We start from the raw sequence: 18,897 nt of genomic DNA on the forward strand, positions 1-18,897 counted from the left end.
ACTATAATTTGACCTTGAGGGGTAATTTTGAAAATTTAACTTAAGGTCAAGGTCATGACTTGACCGGGAAAGGTCATGCTGCATATCGGTCGATTCTTTTCGTCGAGCTGAACACATCTGAGGTTTTTTACCGCTCTAGCATGTCTCTCAATCGATGTTTGAGAGTGTTTAGAACGACGTTCGTCCAAAAGATGCGCATTGCAATTTTCTCCCATTCACTTATAATGGAGATTGCGCAAAATTGCCCTGGCATTAGGTCATCGATATCGAAGTCCTGAGATATAGGTATATTTTATAGATTCTTTTGCTTTTATCAATCGCCGAAAATTGCAACACAATCATTCAGTCGGTGTAGCTACCACGAGCATTCTTTCTACGGTGAGGTCACTTGAAGTGGCCTGGTGACCTGACCTTTGGCGACCTGGGTCTGAAATTTTAACATTTGTGGGAAAAGATGCATGAGCAGGTGTGCCAAAGAAGACGGTGGCTCCACGCAGCCATTTGTGAGCTATCTGCGAAAACCACGGGGGGGGGGGGGTCCGAACGCTCTCCCCGGTCAGGGCGGGTTAAAATCGGTATTAGTCGCTGCATCTCGCGACGGCACACATGCTCGTTTTTTTTTTTCCGCGAGCCTCTAGCTCAAGTTGGAAAGAAATGGGAAGGGGATTCGCCCCTCGACCTGGGTACATGCAGAAAACCGGTAGGTCCGGGGAGGGTTAAGGTTATACAATATACACACTGTGGCTCAGCATCCATGCACAGTGTGCATTGCACACACTGTCTCCGTGAGGGTTGTGCTGGATGAATAGACAACCACGCGTTGGACACTATTCGTTTATCCAACGTATTCCTCGTCGTGCAACGGGCTTCCGAGCGTGTTTGCCAACCATGCTTGCCAGCATTATCTGCAATGGAAAATGTTCCGTTGTGACTAAAAAAGACAATATTTTAAGTCTGCATAGGTTGGGTCAATGGGTTTCTGAGAAACTTTATCTAGGAGCTAGGGACATTCCCAACATCTGATGAAATTTGATGCAATTATAAGGTCACTGTATTGGGCGAGGAGTGATGTTTGCTCTGCTCTGTGCTCAACCTTTGCAATTGATAACTTGAGCTTTTTAACATTTCCGTATAACATTTTATATAACTAACATTTTCATAAACATTTCAATTCCGGAATTCACGCTTGAGTGCATTTGTCTTTTGATGTGGCGGGTAATTTTCGGAAAATTATTGAGAGAGGCCTATAATAAAGCAATATATGTAAATACACGTATTTTTTCATATGCCTTTCATTAAAACTTGTTGATAGGATATATTACAAACAAAGTAACCAGTACAGGCATGCACCTCAAATAGGTATACAGATATGCACAGATAACTACAGCTAAGGCTGAGCTAGACACGATAAATCAGGACACTGAGTAACACCGCGCATGAGGTATGGAGCAAGGTCTGGGTCCGCCAGAGGGTCGCGGCTCAGATCGACACCTTGTAGCACAAAACTTGCCCTCATTTCCTCATATATCTTTCTATACATTATAAGGCGAGTAGAGATTGAGCTGATGGATTTTGAGGGTGATGATGGTATGTCTTGGTGTCCGGCAAAAGAATGGGATGCTGATGGTGTGTCGTAGTCGTGGGTTTCAAGCGCTGGGGATGGTGGTGCTGTTGGGTTGGATTGAGCTGGTGATCGTGGCTGAGGGAGGGTGTGAGAGAAGTGGGCCTGAGTGTTACGAGTGTCATGATAAGTCTGTTGTTTCGGTGTATGATGTGGAGCTGCACGTGGTGGTGAGGTTTGGTTGGCGGGGCTCATGGAGAAGGAATGATCAGCAGAGCCTCTTTCTTTCTTTCTTTCATTAAAACTAGTTTCATTGTTAAACCCTCGCCGGCACAAGGGGGTGGGGCAGGTTTTTCGCAAATAACTCGCGCAAAAAGCGGCCGATCGCGACGACACTTTCAGTACCCTCGTGTGAATCAATTTTACACCTACCCTGATAATTTCATGACCCTGACCCAAATGACCTTTGACCTGTGGCCTATTTTCCAAGACCATGTTTGGCCAGAATCGCGATTCGGCGTACCTACGTCGGCTCGCATTAGCAGCGCGTTTGCAGTCTTTCCGTGGTTTCAAGCGTTCAAACATGTGATATGATGTTGGTCTCATGGATTAGGATGGGTGTCAAGGTCACCTGAAGGTCAGGTCAGGTCATTGACTTTTGGTGACCTCGGTTAAAAACCATTTGAACATTTACAAAGTCGTTTTCGTGCCTTCGTAACATGTTACGAGGCTGTCAGAGGCGGTTGACACCTACTACAAATACCCGGCAGCACCCTTACTGGTTGACCTGACCTGACCTGACCTGACCTGGCCTACATGCATAAGGACATCATCTGTGATCTAAACCAACATGATATTCATGATCAGCGCCCCGAAAAAAAAAAACAGCAGCCACCCTTTACGATGTTCTTGCAGGTCCCGATTTTCCCGACCTTTGGGTCATTGACCTGACCTAGAAGGTCAACCGATGACATAGGACCTCAAAATTTGGTATCATCGGCTTTCTCTCGTCAAGGGCAATACGCTCGTTTTTTTCCGCGAAGCTCTAGCTCGATCAGGGGCCAAACGCCAGGGAGGTCGTACCCCCCCCCCCCCTTGTGCCGTCGAAGGACGCAAAATGGCCTGTGCCGGCGAGGGTTAAAGTATAAATTACCTTATGAAAAGGCTACTTGAAATGGGGCATGGATCTATGCAGCGCAGATAACTAATGACATTCAGGTACTCAGATTATTTTTCAAAGAAAGGAGCAAAATAGAGCAAAAATTAACCGGAACATGTAAGCCATTACCACGAGTTTCCAAAAACTAAATCTTTTATTAATTTTCGTTTTTAACCCTTGTATATTCTGCCATCACAAGTCTACGACAAAGGGGAACAGGCGGTGATGTCGTTCATTGCATTCTCTAGTTTTGCCAAAAGTGTATAGCTACCAAAAAAGAATGATTCCGGGAAGAGCCGGCATAGGTACTGGACGTCAATATTTTGGGCAAAGAAAAAAAAACAGCCTCCACTGCAGTAGCTTCTGGTTTTAATATGTCACGAAGAAAATATAACTGTTGAACGCATCTCCAAAGTCGCAGCGAGAAGGGACTTGCCTGAATTGTGAGCTCGAAGATCCTGTCAGTTATATGCAGTGAGATGATAGTTGCTGCTGCGAGAGCGTCGTCTCCGAGCGTATCGTCACCAACTCCCACCTTTTCCTGCACCACTCTCCGCCGAAAACTCTCACAATCCACTGACAGTCCACTGACACCACCACCGGCATGTTCACTGTAGGCGCAACTGCCACCGACTGCTGCCTTGAAAATGGCGTCGAAAACGCACGTGCATCAGTGCCGCGATGGCGGCAAAACTCTTTCAATAGGAGTATCAGGTCTTTTTTTGGAGTTCAGTTACTCTTCCTTTCTTTTGACTGTCCTCTCTGTTCTTCGTTAACTCCCTTTGCGGTGAATTACTCTGCATTGCGTACTTCCAAGCTTATTCGAACTGTCACAGCAGAGTAACAAAACTCCGACCGGATTTGTATACTCCGAGCGGTTATGCATGGGGAGTAAGTGAAATCCCAATCTCTTTCCTTTACTCCGACAGATAAAGTGAGGTACTTTTATTACTCTTCCTCGCCATGAAATACTCCAAAATGAATGGTATATGAACACCATCAAAAGGAGTTTTCAAAAAAAGGTGTATGTAAATCTCTCGCGGAGTAAATATTTTTTTCCGTGTAGAGGAAATGGCCATTCAGCATATCACATCGCTCGGCAGTGCCAGAGCTCTGGAGCATTTTGCATTTCAGAGAAATGGTTCGGACAAACAGTGCAGAAAACTGCCAGGCCGCGCCTCGGTGTCCGGTGCCGGTCCAGTCAGCGTTTTCTGGGAAATGTCCACTGGCCCAGAGGACATCTTCCGGCATTATTCCCGTCTTCTGAATGTCGTCTCATAGTGAACCACCCCTTTTAGACAATTTTGGCTTTTCCGTTCCGTTCCTGTTTCCCGTTCGCTAACAAGAAGGTATTTTACTTCAGTATCATTCCATTTCATATGATGTACTACTAAATTATGTTTTACTTAATGTAAGATTCATTCCAACCATTACTTCCACAAAGTGCTGGTAAGTACAACACAATGACAACCCAATCTCATCAACTGCTGTTACACGTCTTCTTTGCATGTTGCATACTCGTAGTTAGCGACCTCACTCGTTTAGCATACCTCAAAATATCTTTCCTTACAATTTAAATAATCTCATGTCCGTCAACAAACTTTTTTCATGTTTGAGCGTCGTGCACCCTCCGCTGTTCTTATCTTATCTAAGATCAATATTCACTCGGCTGCTTTCCCGAGCCAGTCTCGTCTCTCCCATCTCTCTCCTGTGAGGCAGACTCAGTGTCCGGGGGGGGGGGGGGGCAGCTGCTCCCCTGGCCCTCCATCCCAACTCCAGGGCGCCGCTCACCCCCGCTGCAAACGGCACAAAGGCAGACTGTCGACGCCGCGCCAGATAAGCCGCCTTTGACGAGCGGCGCGCCGTTTTTGCGCCGTCCAGAGCGCCTGCCGAGCTGTCATACCGTTTACCAGCGCTCCAGCGGTGATGGCCAGATTGGGCTCGCTATTTTGAATTAATTACTTTGATCGGCTATGCGAGCACGGCTGCGTTCGGCTGGCGGATAATAGGATCCGCCGGTGACGTGGACAGCTGCCGGGGACAGCTGGGTCCAAGACGACGACGCGCGCTGAGTCAGCCTTCAAAAGGCCGCGGCCGGCGACAGTTTAGAGCCGCGCAGAATGGCACATCGACTGACGAGCGTCGATATCGGAGCGGCCGAGGACGCCGAGCTGGCAGCCCCTTACACCACGGGCTAAGGCTGTTCCAGCTCTGCTCAGCGTCGGCCTTTCTTTCTCTGTCTATTTCCGCGCTCCTCTCAGCGCATCCCGATATCCTTACCAGTATACTATTTGCTCTCATGCGGAAACCCTTTCTCGTCTGCTGTGGACATTGCCGAAGCTGGTCACCAGTACATACCGCCTGTGTGGCCCCGTGCCACATATAGCCAATGTTTGCGGCTGGTCGATCGCCGCGTCCCTGGCCCAGCTGGGTCTCCTCGCGCGCCTACTCCCTCGGGGACGCGCCGTGCCGCGCCGCCTGGCTCCCATACCACCAGGAAAATAGCCTGCCAATGTCAGCCGCCGGCGCTCCCCGCCGCAGCGCGGTGCAGATCAGTGGTCCGCGTGGTCTGCTGGTCTGCTGGTCTCCAGGACCACCGAGCTGGCCTGGCTCCGATCGCCGCGGGGCACTGACGGGTGACCTGGCACGATCGGCGCCGAGCGCCGCGGGAAGTCGTCGACTGACCCCGGCGAATGTCGGGCCCACTGCAGGGTGGCTGGACGGGGGTGAGAGACGCACGGTGCGGTGAGGAAGCAAGTGATAGGCGACAGCTCTCTGTGACACCAACAGCTCCGAGGTGTCCCGCGATGTGCGAAAACACTGCCGTGTGTCTGGCTCCAAGTTAGAGCTTTTGACAAGGGAAGCATCCCATCCAGGGTGTCGGGTACGGGACCAGTAACATCTGGCTGATGTGAAGTAAAATCTGATATGACGCTTCCTCGGCGCCAGACGGTTGCATCCCTTACGGTGAAACTGGAGTCGTCGGGTAGGGGAATATCCAGACTCGTAGCATTGTGTGGCCAATATTGCCTGCATTTATGCTCACTTTGATGCGCCGATTTGAGTTGTGCTCAGTGGGGCCGTCCGAGTGGCACTCAGAGCTGACGCTGGGTTTCGCTGATTGACGGTGCCTTTTTGCCTTTTCAGGATTCGAGTGGGTCGGATGGCGGAACACTTCAACGGACGGCTCACTGGAGATGACGTTCGAGTTCAGCGAAGTCAGAAATTTCTCCGAAGTGATCATACATACAAATAACAACAGACGAGAAGAAATTGAGGTATGTGATATGCCTTGCTTCATTAACAGTTGGGGTTGCAGTGGAAATATCGGGAAAATGTCAACTGACACGGGATATAATGAATTTGAATTGGGAACTCTACCTATCGGTGCATGACGCACGAAACGAATATTGTCATTTCCTTGCATATTTTATAAACTCTCGCACTCCTTTCCAGAGCATGCATTTAACTCACGTGTTTCCTGGTCCGTGCTTCAGGTGTTCTCCCAGGCCATCGTGACCGGCTCCATCGGAGGTCGCTACTACAACACCGAGCCCGTGCTCCACTACACACTGGGTGGAGGCTTGGACGGCGCGCGCAACGTGTCGGTCAAGCTGCCTCCGATGGCGGTCCGCTTCCTGAAGGTGGAGCTGCTGTTCGCTGCGCAGTGGATCCTAGTCAGCGAGGTCTCCTTCATCTCAGGTCAGTTCAGGGGTCACGAAACCGGAAGTCTAAAAGCAATGAGTCTGCGATTCAGAAAGGACAGGAATTTGGACTAAAGGTAAAGGAAGTGTGGTGTTCAATCCTGTAAGGAAAGCAGGGCATCCCTCTGAACTAGTTAATTCCACTTTCTCGATATGTCAACACTTATTTTGCCATAAACATAAACACATTATGAAGCAGCCTTCTCTCGTTCGTAACCTTCCACATCAGAGCAGCGGTTGGATTCCATCTTGGTGCCAGGCTGGCCGTTTCTCCTCACCACCCGGCGCAGTCGAGGCACGCACGCACCCCGGGCTGTCGCGCACGCCGGCAACCGTGACCGATGTGTGCAAACAGTCTGCACGCGCGGCGCCGCCGGTGGACCCGCAGCGTCCGCTCAGCGGGTGGCAGGCCGCTGCCGAGCCCAGACAGACCGGGAGGGCGGGCAGAATGTACGGTGCGCTGGGGGCGCAGGGACTGAACGAGTCCGACGAACCGGGAAAATGGGATGTTCGTGGTTTGGTGGTGTTTTCTGGTATTGATCAAACTAGTCGCGCAGCGGGTCTGAAAACTTCGGGAAAGAGAAGCTGAGGGTGAGTTTTGACTATTCTGGGATTCAGGTTTGTAACTTTGGTATGAGTTGCACAGTGGCACTACATGCATCGAGGCATTGAAAAATATTTTTTAGCTCTTGAGTCGAGAAGGAATTTTGGCGCTCGTTGCCCCTGCTATGGGCTGTTGCGAGCCCTTACTGTTTGGAACGAATTTACCGGCACTTACCTCGTAACCCCATCCGAGTTTCGCTATGCTATGGCATTTAGAGAGTGGCCGTGTCGTACAGCGTCGTCCACCTCAGACCACCGCCGTCGTGATGTCGCGCCGATTTGAAGAGCAGCCAGCTCCACCCCTGTAAACAGCACTCGTATCATGCAGGGTATTGTGTCCCGGTTCAGATAAATCCCCCACAGCGCCCCCTCAGATGGTTAAATATGGCGTCGCAAAAAGCTCGGACCCTGCGCCGCCCGCGGAGCAGGGCCCGGTTGGCGAGTATATTTATATGCCGACGCCGTCATCATTCGGCGCTGACCGGCGCGGCACTTGCGGGGTGTCTTCCGCACTAATGCGCGCTCACGAGGCGCTGATGACGCTGAGCGGACTCTCGGCCAGCGGGTGGCCTGTCACCGAGTCTGACGATCCTCAGACAACGCGCTTAGTTAGGCTAATTGCACGCCCCTGCGGCGTTGGGAAAGGTTTGTTATTCTTTGCACAGTGTGTAGCAACGGAATGGTTCGGACGGTGAGGAATGTGATGGCCAACGGTAGTTTGTGTAACTTAGAGCTTAGCCGAGTTCACACATCTACCGCTTCACCAACGCACCCATAAGGAGTGAAAGTATTCCGATGCTACCGATGAAGCCGTACACGAAAATAAACACCACCTCTTTGAAGCCCCGCGGTCACGAGCGTGCGACGATGAGCTCAGTTTTGCATGCCACTTTTCAACTCCCTCATGCCTGCCGCCGGTGCGGCTGCCTGGAAGCCGGCCACCGCGCCGCGGGCTGTTTGGCTTCTGTGCTGTTGCCGTCCGACCCCCGCCGTGGACGTCGTGTCCCCGCCGGCTGCAGCGGCCCGGCCGTGTCGGTCGGCCGGTCGGCCGCTCTCCTGACGAGCTGCAGGCGCCGTGTCGCCCCGCCGCCGGGCTCAGCTTGCAGCCGACCGATGAAGCGATGACAGCGTCGGCACGGCCGCTGGAGCGTCACGGCCGGCCTGCCGTACACTCTGCGGCGCCGAGAGGGCCGTGCTCGGCCACGCCCGGCTGGGACGGCTGCTGGAGCCACCGCGCTGCGGCAGCCAGCGGAGGCGGAGGTGGAGGCGATCGCTGTCCGTCACGTGTCCGCTCAGTTCTGATCCCACCTCACGCGTGCAGTGGGCGTGACGTCCAGGTGCGGCTGGTGGGTGCAGCGGACCGTGGCACCCGCGCACTGCCAACTATCTATACCGGTGCAGTTAATGCTCACATGTAGGGAACAGGTCAGGTTCAAGGGGAAGACTGCTGTAACGGAGAGGAAGACGGGTAGTACGAACATCATCGAACATCATCAAACTGCTGGGCTCAGTGCCGGCGACCGGACGGTTTAGCGGTGACTGGTTCTGACCTGCGTTATTCACGAGATCCTGGTGCGACCGGTCGCCGTTGGACGTCACCTGGCTTATCCGAAGCTCGCTGGGGCTGCCGCACAGTTGCGTGTCTGTGCGTACCGTGTTTGCACACCGACCTGTGCACAGTGCACATTGACGAAGCGGAGGCGACAGCTGGCTTTTTGCTCCGTTCCTTCTCCGTCCTTCGCTCAGCGCATTCCCGCTCGGCCAGACACAATGAGCAGGCGGCAAAAACTGTTCGGTGGCTTCGATTTGGTATTCGACCCGGGTCGTCCAGCGCGAGTCCCGCAGTCAATTTCCAGACGACTGGAGGCGACGAATTGATTGCAAGCGATGGCCACGTTTTGTCCTGCACTGAAGGGGCAGAAAAACAGGCCGCCTGTCGGACTCCTGCTGGGGACGGCGACGCTGACGGGCCTGCTTGAGCCCTAGACTGGAGAAAACTGTACGACTTCTCGTTGCGGTCAAACCTCAAAGTGAAGCCGAGCGTGCACTACTTGCATTACATATATTCCGCTACACTCATTGAAGGCTTTCTGTACCCATGTGCAGCTCATGTGCTTTGTCATTCAGCCTGTTGCAGGCTTTCGTCGTCCTGATAGACATGATCTGGCACTCGTGATGGTGTCACACGAACGTTATGTGTCACGTGGGCATTACGTGTCCGAGTGACATTATGTAGTCGGCACGACTTTGATGTCATCTCATGATGGATAAAGACATTCCGCCATGCGGATGGCGGTGTTAGACGCGTTTTTACCGTGACTTTCAGATGTTATCTGTTTACTTTTTCCCTGTTGTAGTTGACTGCCTTCGCCGACATGCGCTTTAGCAAGCCTCTATTTGTATCCAAGAGCGGAAGGAAAAACGGCCTAGGCACCTGGCTGGTTTGCGCTGCTGACGTGTACCACCTCAACTAACGATCTGGTGAAACGGCTTGTGGTCGCTCGATGCGGTTAATTTAAGCACCTGTGGTTTGGAATGTGGCTTCCGGATATCATGAGCCAACAAGATATTTACAAATCCTGCCTGGGAACGCAAGTCTTATAAGCGACTCGCAAATTCAAAACGAAAGAATGACCGATATCGGTGCTGATAAGTGGTACCGTATCTAAATCCCGTGGGAACCGGTTCTTGAGGGCGCCTCTGATTTCTGTCGCACACTCCACGCGGTTTCCGGCCGACCTGCTCCCGGTGTCTTCTCATTTTACGCATCATGCTCCGCACTTCCCGACCTGCAGCGTAACGATGAGCCGCCCCCGGCAGTGCTGGTATCTGGAGCTATATCAATGGCCAACAAAGCCGGCTCGATGCCCTCGCTTCGCCACGTCATTCTGTCGCCTCACGGCCCACGCCCGGGGCTCTTCGCACCCTTCGCCGATAACGTCGGGGCGCTTCGACCCGTCCCTTGATTGCAGCCGCTCCTCCTGATGTCTTTTGCAGCTTCAGTGCATCCTGATGTAGCGATGGTGTCATCGGAGCACCATCAGAAAGGCCTGTGGTGTCGAGTCAACTGCTTGCCGAGGCGGCACCTTTGCGGAGGAGCCTCGGCGGTGTTTTCGTTGTTGTTGTGTAGAAGCTCACGCGATAGGTAAAAATCCCCACTGGAGTCGTATCTTCATGTATCTAAGGCTGTCACAAATGGCCGCTTGCCAGCGCAAAGCTCTAGCCTGAGTCACTTGCTGCCTTCCAAAAATAGCACGGTTTCCTTTTCAATGTATTTCCTTCAGGACGTCAAATAAATCCAAAGACCGTAAACTGAATATCATGCATAAAAACACGCGATTCCGCCGACTTCCTTCATGAATTGTCCACAACTCGCGTCATCGTCACAACTCACAATCAATAGCACTCCCCCCGTACGTTGCGTGTAGATCGTCCAGATATCCCCTGAGATCCTCGGTCTATCATGGTCCGCCAGTGTGATCCGTCACCGTCGCGCCGCAGCTGGGACGTTCTCACCTGGACTGTGCCTCTCTCCACACCCACCCTGCACCAGATCACGCCTCCTCCGCGCCCACCCAGGCCTCTCTCCTTCACTCGCGGGACGCCGCCTCCGCATCAGGGAGTCATCGATTCGCCGGAGCACTTGCGAACGCTATCAACGTGAGCCGGCGGGGACCCATTAATGATGTACGGCGAGCTGATGGAGCTGCGCTGATGGTTCGGTGACGGCGGCGACGGACCCGCCCTCTTGGACACGCACACAGCAGGAGGACAGACACAGCTCCCCCTTGCTGCAGGATGTTGTGCGCGTCCGGTGAGGGTCAGCTAATCAGATATTTGGTGGATCTGACGGCGACCGGCCACTCGCCAGGTGCCGTTTGGAGAGCTCTCGCCGCTGAGTTCAAGTGGACGAGTTGTTATGTGCGGTGCTCCGTGAGTACTCGACAAGAGATGATGTTGACGAGCCAGGATACGTACTCACGCCGCTCTCTCGGCGCTCGAAAGTTCCCCTGTCACCACACGACCCCGCCCACGCGTAATTGGACCGATCCATCGAGTGGGTGGCGGAGAACCGGACAGGGAACGCCTTGCGATCGCTGGGCGGGTGAATGATCCCAGTCGCCAGGTATCCTGCCTGAGGAAGCACGAAGGTGGGCAGGGCAGGTAGGTATGCGGATTGAGTGTCCACCTTTTGGTCCATTTGAAAGTATCGATAGTAGCTTGCACCAGCATTCAGCAGATATGATGTCTTTTGAGATGGTACGGATCCTGTTAGGTCGACCCAGAAACGATATGACAATCGTATGATTCACAGTAACGCCACTAACCATACCTGCGCTTAGTAGTTAGTACCATCTACATCACACGGTGTTTATTTCAACATTTTCTGCATATTTTTGAGTTATGTTCGCTAATGTTAGCCCACCCGGGGCGCGACGGTCTCAGTCCCCGCCGGAGCGGTCTCTCGAAGGTGTCGTCTCGGTCGTGCGTCCTCTATAAACACGTCAGGACTCAGGGTGTCGTCCGCCCACTGAGACGCCCCAGCTGGACGGTGATTTGCTGTAACCGATATCGGTCGCACACAGCCGGTCGAAAACACGCCGTCGGAAGCTGCCACTGGGCCTGAGCCGGGTGCTGCCGCTCGGGCTCATTCGGTTATCTCCACAGGAGGCCAGGGAGTTTGGTTTGAGCCAATAAATTTGAAGTCAAACTGACTCAACTTATTAACCGGAATTAATTGAATGATTAAAGTTGTAGCTATGAATGATAGACAAATGTGATTTCGAGTAGGGTTGATCAAATAATGCATGCTGCATACATTTTTTTTCTGCAGCAGCTGATGAAATGACAGATAAAGCTAGATGTATAAAGTCTCCATTGCTTAGCGATTCAATTCTGTCCACTTTGTTTTCGTACGAGCGGCTGAAGGCGCACCGCATGCGAAACGATCGCATGCTTGTCGAGCTTCTGTTATTGTCAGCAGCGTATCGATTCGGGCGTGATTCGTCAGTTGTGGTTTGACGTGCGCACGCCAGAAAGTCAAATCTTGGAATCGTGCTTGTTGTTGATCGCCCAACAGGAGTTTCTGCCAATTCCGACTTGTTGTACGCCCCTTTTGTTTAATCAAATGTCACAGCTCGGTGGAAGAGTGCTACTTTTTCTGACAGCGCCTTCGGCCGAATTCGCTGTCTTCTTAAGAATTCTGACTGGAAAATTATGGCGTGTCGCCGTGGCAAATGGGCAACCTGCCACAGCCATGCCCTCTGCCATATTTCCTCGCTAAATCCGCCGAACGACTTACCGGGCTGTGCGCCACTCCGAGACGATTATCTTACAAGAAAACGGCTGGAAATAAGGATGTGATGTAATCAGAGATCAGCAAAATAATACACAATCTTTGTTTCTCATTCTTGAAGTTCCTTCCCCAACCATGAAGTTCCTCCCTTCCCAGTCCAGTCGCGTCCACAAGCCTCCAACTCTCCCATTCATCACAGCTACCCTGAAAACACTTTATATCGCTATTAAACTTTTCCGGGCCTCCCAGAATCCTGCTGGACGGAGCACCTCCGTGCTGACTCCGCGATCCCGGCGCGCGCCGCTCGGGCGGCTCATTTCTATTCTCCGTGGCCACCCGCTCATTTCCTGGACTAACAAGCGAGGAGCGGAGCCGCCGAGTCGGAGGCAACAGCTCCGACCGGCGACGGCGACGGCGACGTCTTGTTGACGGTGGTGGCAGGTCGATACGCGTCTCCGTCTGGCCAGGGTGCCCGATTGATTGACGTCGTGCCATCAGCTGTCGCCCACTGAAGACGGTGCGCGAGGCGTCCTTGTGGGGCAGCGAGGGGCTGTGGGTTCTGGGATGATCCTTGGGAATGGGAAGTGTCAAGTGGGAAATGTGTCTCAATGGGAAGTAGTCATGAAATACAATTGATTTGGGGGGTGGGGATTACTGTTCTTCAATTGGAATGACCATGGCGTCGTATCTCAACAAGACATTTGTATACATAAGACAAGGGGCGATCCTGACCTCCCTTACATAAACAGTAAACACGTTATTACAAATCCCTCTAGCTCGTATGAGGGACCTCCGATGCCTAAGGTGTTGTCTCCTAGCCGTCTCACTGTAGCGGTGTTGTAAATGGGCGGCTTCGGCGCCAATGTCCGGCTTCCTTGGTTTTATCCGACCGAAACCCTGCCCGCCCCTGAAATCTCCACCGTGGCGTTTCGCAACAGTGCTCCTTGCTCAATGCACCGCACTACCTGGCGGTAACGGAGCCGCGCGGGGCGGGCAGGCGTGGGGCTTCACATCGGCGGGACGGAACACCCGGTCGCCTGCTTCGCTCCCCTGGCACGTGCTATCGATACTAGTCTAAGGCGCAACACAATGGGACTGACTGAGGTGACATGTCAGAGTACGGCCTCAAATCCTGCCATCTGGTCAGCATTAGCCTGTAGCGGCGGTAAGAGATGGTTATGCACCGTTGGTTGGATGCGTCCTGTACCGGCGGTGCTCAGCTGCTCAGAGACGCAGCTGCGGTCCGCGGACCATCCTTCACTGTCGCCAGGAGACCGGTCCCGGTCCGGACCAACCAACCGCTCAGCTGGACCCAGGCGACCGGTCCGTCCGCGGCCCGGAATCCAGGATAGAGGCGAGATCGATCGGCCGTCGCCAGATTCGGCTGTTGGAAGTGGTTCGAACAGGGAACTTAGCGCCGTCCAGCTATCAGATGTTATCTGACTGCTGTCGTCGTATGAGGGCTCCGCGGACGGGGCCGGACGGCCGAACGCAGGCGGGGTGCCGGGGTGGTGTAGATTACCAATGGACAGCGAGATTTGGGAAGGTCATGTAGCTGTCGGCTTCAGTAACGCTAATGATATCACGTTCTAACTCACCAGGAAGTCACGTTTTGCTGACTACAAAAAAAAAAACATGATTTTGGGTTCTCGGTGCCAAAGAAATATTATGTTTTTGTGTGTTACGCATTGGTTTTGCTTGATGAAAAAGTCATAATTCGCGAAGTGTAGCGTGACAGGTAAATGAATTTGGGTAAATCTGAGCCGCCACATACTCGACAATTGTCTTGACCTCATGCGATATTAATTTCATCGTATGTGACGCAACATGATACCTTGTATTACCACCTAACCTGATTATTGTTGTTTATTTGCAGAACCTGCCATCGGCAACTTTTCCGACGAGACTGGACCAGTGCTGTTGAACAATGGAGCTGCAGGTCACAGCGCAGGAGCGGGCAGCGGCATAGGTCAGTCACAACTCACAATCACGGCCTTCACAACGGTCACGAGTCACAGCCGATCATACACACACATCATGACAGTCACAGTCTGTCACAGCTCGCTGCTCGACTCTTACTCACACTCAGTCACAGTCGCAGTTTCTTGGTAGAACTTTGTTTCAGACCAGTGTCACTGTCACCGTCACGAGTCGCTTTTGGTCACGAGTCACGATCGATCACGAAAAGTCACGGTGCAGCCATACGTCCGACCACGGACGTTTGAACGAACGTCACGGTGTCTGACGCGATCGGATATGCTATCACAGCACCTCGTAGCGTTACTGCCAGTGTTCTACCGTCGCGAACTGGGATAAGGCGAAGTGCCGGGATATTCCACGGCGCTTCTGAAGTCAGAATCACTGGATATCATTCCTTCAGGATTAGCCATTAGATGAATCTTTCCTGAGGTGGATTTCGTCTAAATTGAAAAGGAATCGTCGGTTTACTGCTTTTTCTTTCAAGCTATTTCATTTTCGGGACGTTTTACTGGTTGTCATAGCGTAGCAACAATAGCCGTGAAATTCCATACGAATTTCTACGTGGGTGACATACCCGTCATTCTCATGGAATGGCCTTTATGCCGCCAATATATGTCGGGACGGTCGGAGACGAGATCTTGGCGTTCAGGAACAGTCCAATCCTCATTCGGCCCGGCCAGGCCCCAGCCAAGACAGCCCGAGCTGCCTGACTGGACCGACCCCAGGTGAGACTCTGCAGCCTAGTCCGAGGCCTTTTCCGACCCGACCCGACCTGACCTGACCTGACCTGACCTGACCTGACCTGATCTGACCTGACCTGACCTGACCTGACCTGACCTGACCTGACCTAACCCGACCAGACCAGACAACAGCATATAACCACAGCAGACTAGACCGAACCAGAACAGACCAGACCAAACCCATGACTTGACCTTAGGGTGAATCATATAACGGCATTGCAAGCTTTGAGTTCTCAGTAGACAAGCCGTGAAGACCGAAACGTCCTCGAGAACGGACTTTGTTGCGTCAGGTGGCATAGAAATCTCATGACCATTCATTAGCGTATACACGATTTTAATGTAAGCACGCATTGGATACCTGTTGTCAACTAATAGTAGATTGCACTGAGTTCCGTGAGGGAACTTACAAGCCCTTGCTAGGAATATTGTGAAATCCACAGCCCCAAATTGTCTTATTGTAATTGACGACGTAATTTCACACCGATCGCGATTGCTAATGTGGTTATGTTGAAGTTTCCCGGAACATATATCAACGGTTAGGCATATGAGCGATAATAACGTGATATTGGTTTTGACCTGACGTTGATTCATTGGAACTTTTATCATCTGGAAATCTGGAAATCTGATTTGACCGGCCACAATGATTTATTGACCCAGCCATAACAATAGTGATCAGGCATAACCGACTGTGACTACTTAGCCGTAGCTGTCTCCTTCAAGTCGATACCACTCTGCTATTCTGACTGACCGAACATCAACGCCCTCGTATCAGCGCGACGGACGCTGTCCGGTGAGGCTGCACCCATGTCCCTGGACCGCCTGTCAATCCGTCAGCCCGTGTGTGTGTCGGGTGGCCCTGCCTGTCCGATGTCGGCCCGTCACCCTGTCAGTGGCCGGGTCGGCAACACTGAGTGGTGGGTCAGATATACGGCCCGGTCAGACGGCCGTCAAAGGGATGGACATGTCCTGACCGCCCACCGACCCGAGAGAGGCCCGCCCACCCTCTCATAGGCCTATCGTATCGTGAGGGCCGGTCAGGAGGACAGGAGGGGGGGGGGGGGCAGGTCACTGCGGATCAGTGTCGGATAGAGAGATGAGAGCCAGAAGTAGATGCAGACCAAAGTTGGTTACGAAGAAGTGGTTTACGAGAACAGGCGTAGCTGATGCGCAACAGAAATCTTCCGAAGCTCCTCCGAAGCTCCTCCGAAGCTACTTTGTCCTATCTCCCAACACATTCCATTTAGCTCGTAGCAAATGCCCACACCGAACTTCGGTGGAATACCTGCACGTGTAACCTCAGGCTCAGGCCCAACACATGGGAAAGAGCTCGTCTGACAGTCGAAGCCGATCGGAGGCACCTGCGTACGGCCCTTCGTGGTCACGGCCCGTCCTCCTCGGAGTCACGACCTCGTCGTGCCCCCTCTCCCTACCTCCCTCCCTCCCTCTCTCTCTCTCTCTCTCTCTCTCTCCCTCTCTCTCTCTCTTCCTCTCCTCTCTCCTGTCTCCACTCGACATGCGGCACCTGATTTCGTTTGCCGGGCGGCGCGGTCTCGTCGCCACTGCGCTAGCATTGTGTCCAGCGCGTCACATTTGTCGAGTCGGCGGCTCACCATCGCTCAGGGGCGGAGAGGAAGGGTGGTCTGTCCGCGCCCGCTGACCTGGGTGGCCAGCTATAGGGTCCTGCTGAATCTGTGTGTTTGGAGGGACGAAGCGGAACAGCGATGGTGGCGCAACTGGCATTGTCGAGGAGTTTTGACTCGCAATACACGGAAACGGCATCGTTGAATATGTAATAAGCGTCAATCTTTTCCTTGGCCTGCCCACAGGCTGCTTATGGACTACACCGACAAGTTGAGCTACATATTAATATTACTGGTGGTACGTAGTTCTACATTTCAAATAACTTACTGAATTTGAAATTTTGATATCTAAACGGAAGAAAAATTGAAATACTGAGTAAATAAACAATAAAAAAACATGATCTCACCAAAATCATATCGTGCTGGAAGAGACGAGATACCGCTGAAGACCAAACTATTTATCTATAATCTACTACTAAGCCACACTGGCGAGGAATTGAGAAGGTAGCGTACCCACTACAACCACTTCGTTCCGGAAGTGCAGCTGGCAATAAGAGCTTTTCTGTTGATTGTTGGACTTCTCCAGGGAAATTCACGAATGGCTCCCGTATGGCTTGCCACTCTTTTAACTTTTGTAGGAATGCCCAGAGCGGTTCGTGGTTGGACCTCAATCCAACAAGGTAATGGTGTCCTGTTTCTGAATAAACCACATAGAGAATAAATCAATTTGCAAAATAAAATATTGAAAGATTGCCAAATGCCTGTATAATATTTTTGGCTAGTTTTGTCATTAATACGCATTCATTTGGGATAATTTTAGAACTTGGAATATTTCTTCCATTACATGAAACTTTTCATGGATTAATTCAGCACTACCATATGTGTCCCATCTGGACCACCAGTCATCCCAGGACGAATAGTTTCGTTTCCCCGGTCTGACCAAGGTCTCTCGCTCTCGGGGCCGGAGTTGACGTTTTCCAAATGGGCTCAGTCTCCGCTGGAAACGAGCCCAATCGGTCCGCCAGTGAAGCACCACACGGCTGCCTCTGTAGCAGGAATAGAGGGAGAAAGAGAGAGATAGAGAGAGTGAGAGAGAGAGAGGGAGAGAGAGAGGGAGAGAGAGGGAGAGAGAGAGAGAGAGAGAGGGAGAGAGATGGAGAGGGAGAGACACGTGACAGTCCAACACTTTTGGCAATGACGTAACCGCCCAAATCATCATCAGCATTATCATCAGAGTTGGCTGAAGGCGCATTCAATGCCGGCGTCAGTTCATTCCCCAGCTTGAACGCCATTTGGTGTAAGGATGTGGACTGAGCCGCGGAGGTTTCCCAGCCCCTTGGAACTGGTCGGGGTGACAAACGGCGCCAGGGCGCTGATGTGACTGCCTGTGCACACCGTGGGCTGCACGGCGGGGCGGTGTGCACGGTGCACAGTGCACGGCGCCGGAACAAATTGCACGGTCCGGGCACGGCGAAGGCTGTGGACGTAGATTAGGAGAAACCGATCCGCGTCGGTTCCATTACCTTTGACGGAGCTAATGAGCTGCGTTAATCAGGCCACTCACCGCCCCACTAAAACACCGCGGGACTCTGAATATGGTACACGTCTGAATGGTTTCGGCTTGTTTCTTTAGTAGAATTATTTATTATGATTACTTTAATGTTATCTTATTTGGCTCTAAGCCAGGCTGGGGTAAGTGAGCTTATCCGATGTGGAGATAATACTCATTAATCAAGGGCTCCGTGGCTAGCAAGGCATGTTGGGAATGCCACTGTTTAATAACTTTGTATACAGACCTCCTGACTTCCTACAACCACGTTTGTAGGAGGTTAAACTGTGCATTGGTTTGCCGGGCGATAGTGAAGCTGAAGCCCCATTGACCTAAGGGCAGTCTTAGTAGGAAATAGCCGTTTTCGAGACGGCCATCTAGTACACATTCGGTGCACATCTAGTGCAAATTAGGTGCAGATTTGGTCAAATTAGGCTCAGTGTGTCTCTTAGGAGCTATCAGCAAGGGTTGGACTAATTGCTTATACGCCTAGCCATGCACTTTGTCATATTATCAGAGAGTATCATCGATGAAAACACTTAAATAAATTCATAAAATAAAGATATTTCCTGTAAAAGAGATAAGGTGCAGATTTGGTCAAATTAGGTGCGCTCGCCGGATAGCCCGTCGTGAAAACGGCTAATATAGCGGCACAGCAATGGATCGTCTAGTGTCCATTCCTGTGCCGCGGTCATCTAGCCTCAGATAACCCAGGGCAGCGGCAG

General features: G+C 52.1%; 1 protein-coding gene across 2 annotated transcripts in view; it reads left to right on the forward strand.

Annotated features, from left to right (window-relative positions):
• LOC122367401 (discoidin domain-containing receptor 2-like) overlaps nt 1-18,897 on the forward strand; it is a 97,002-nt gene that overhangs the window by 41,006 nt on the left and 37,099 nt on the right. For both annotated transcript variants that reach the window (XM_043340445.1, XM_043340446.1), the window contains exons 7-9: nt 5,868-5,998; nt 6,218-6,422; nt 14,200-14,292. In XM_043340445.1, the coding sequence (XP_043196380.1) occupies nt 5,868-5,998; nt 6,218-6,422; nt 14,200-14,292 (429 nt within the window). The remainder of the gene's footprint in view (nt 1-5,867; nt 5,999-6,217; nt 6,423-14,199; nt 14,293-18,897) is intronic.

Source organism: Amphibalanus amphitrite, unplaced genomic scaffold (assembly GCF_019059575.1).
Source record: "Amphibalanus amphitrite isolate SeventyFive unplaced genomic scaffold, NRLGWU_Aamphi_draft 000867F_arrow, whole genome shotgun sequence".
Lineage (NCBI taxonomy): Eukaryota > Metazoa > Arthropoda > Thecostraca > Balanomorpha > Balanidae > Amphibalanus > Amphibalanus amphitrite.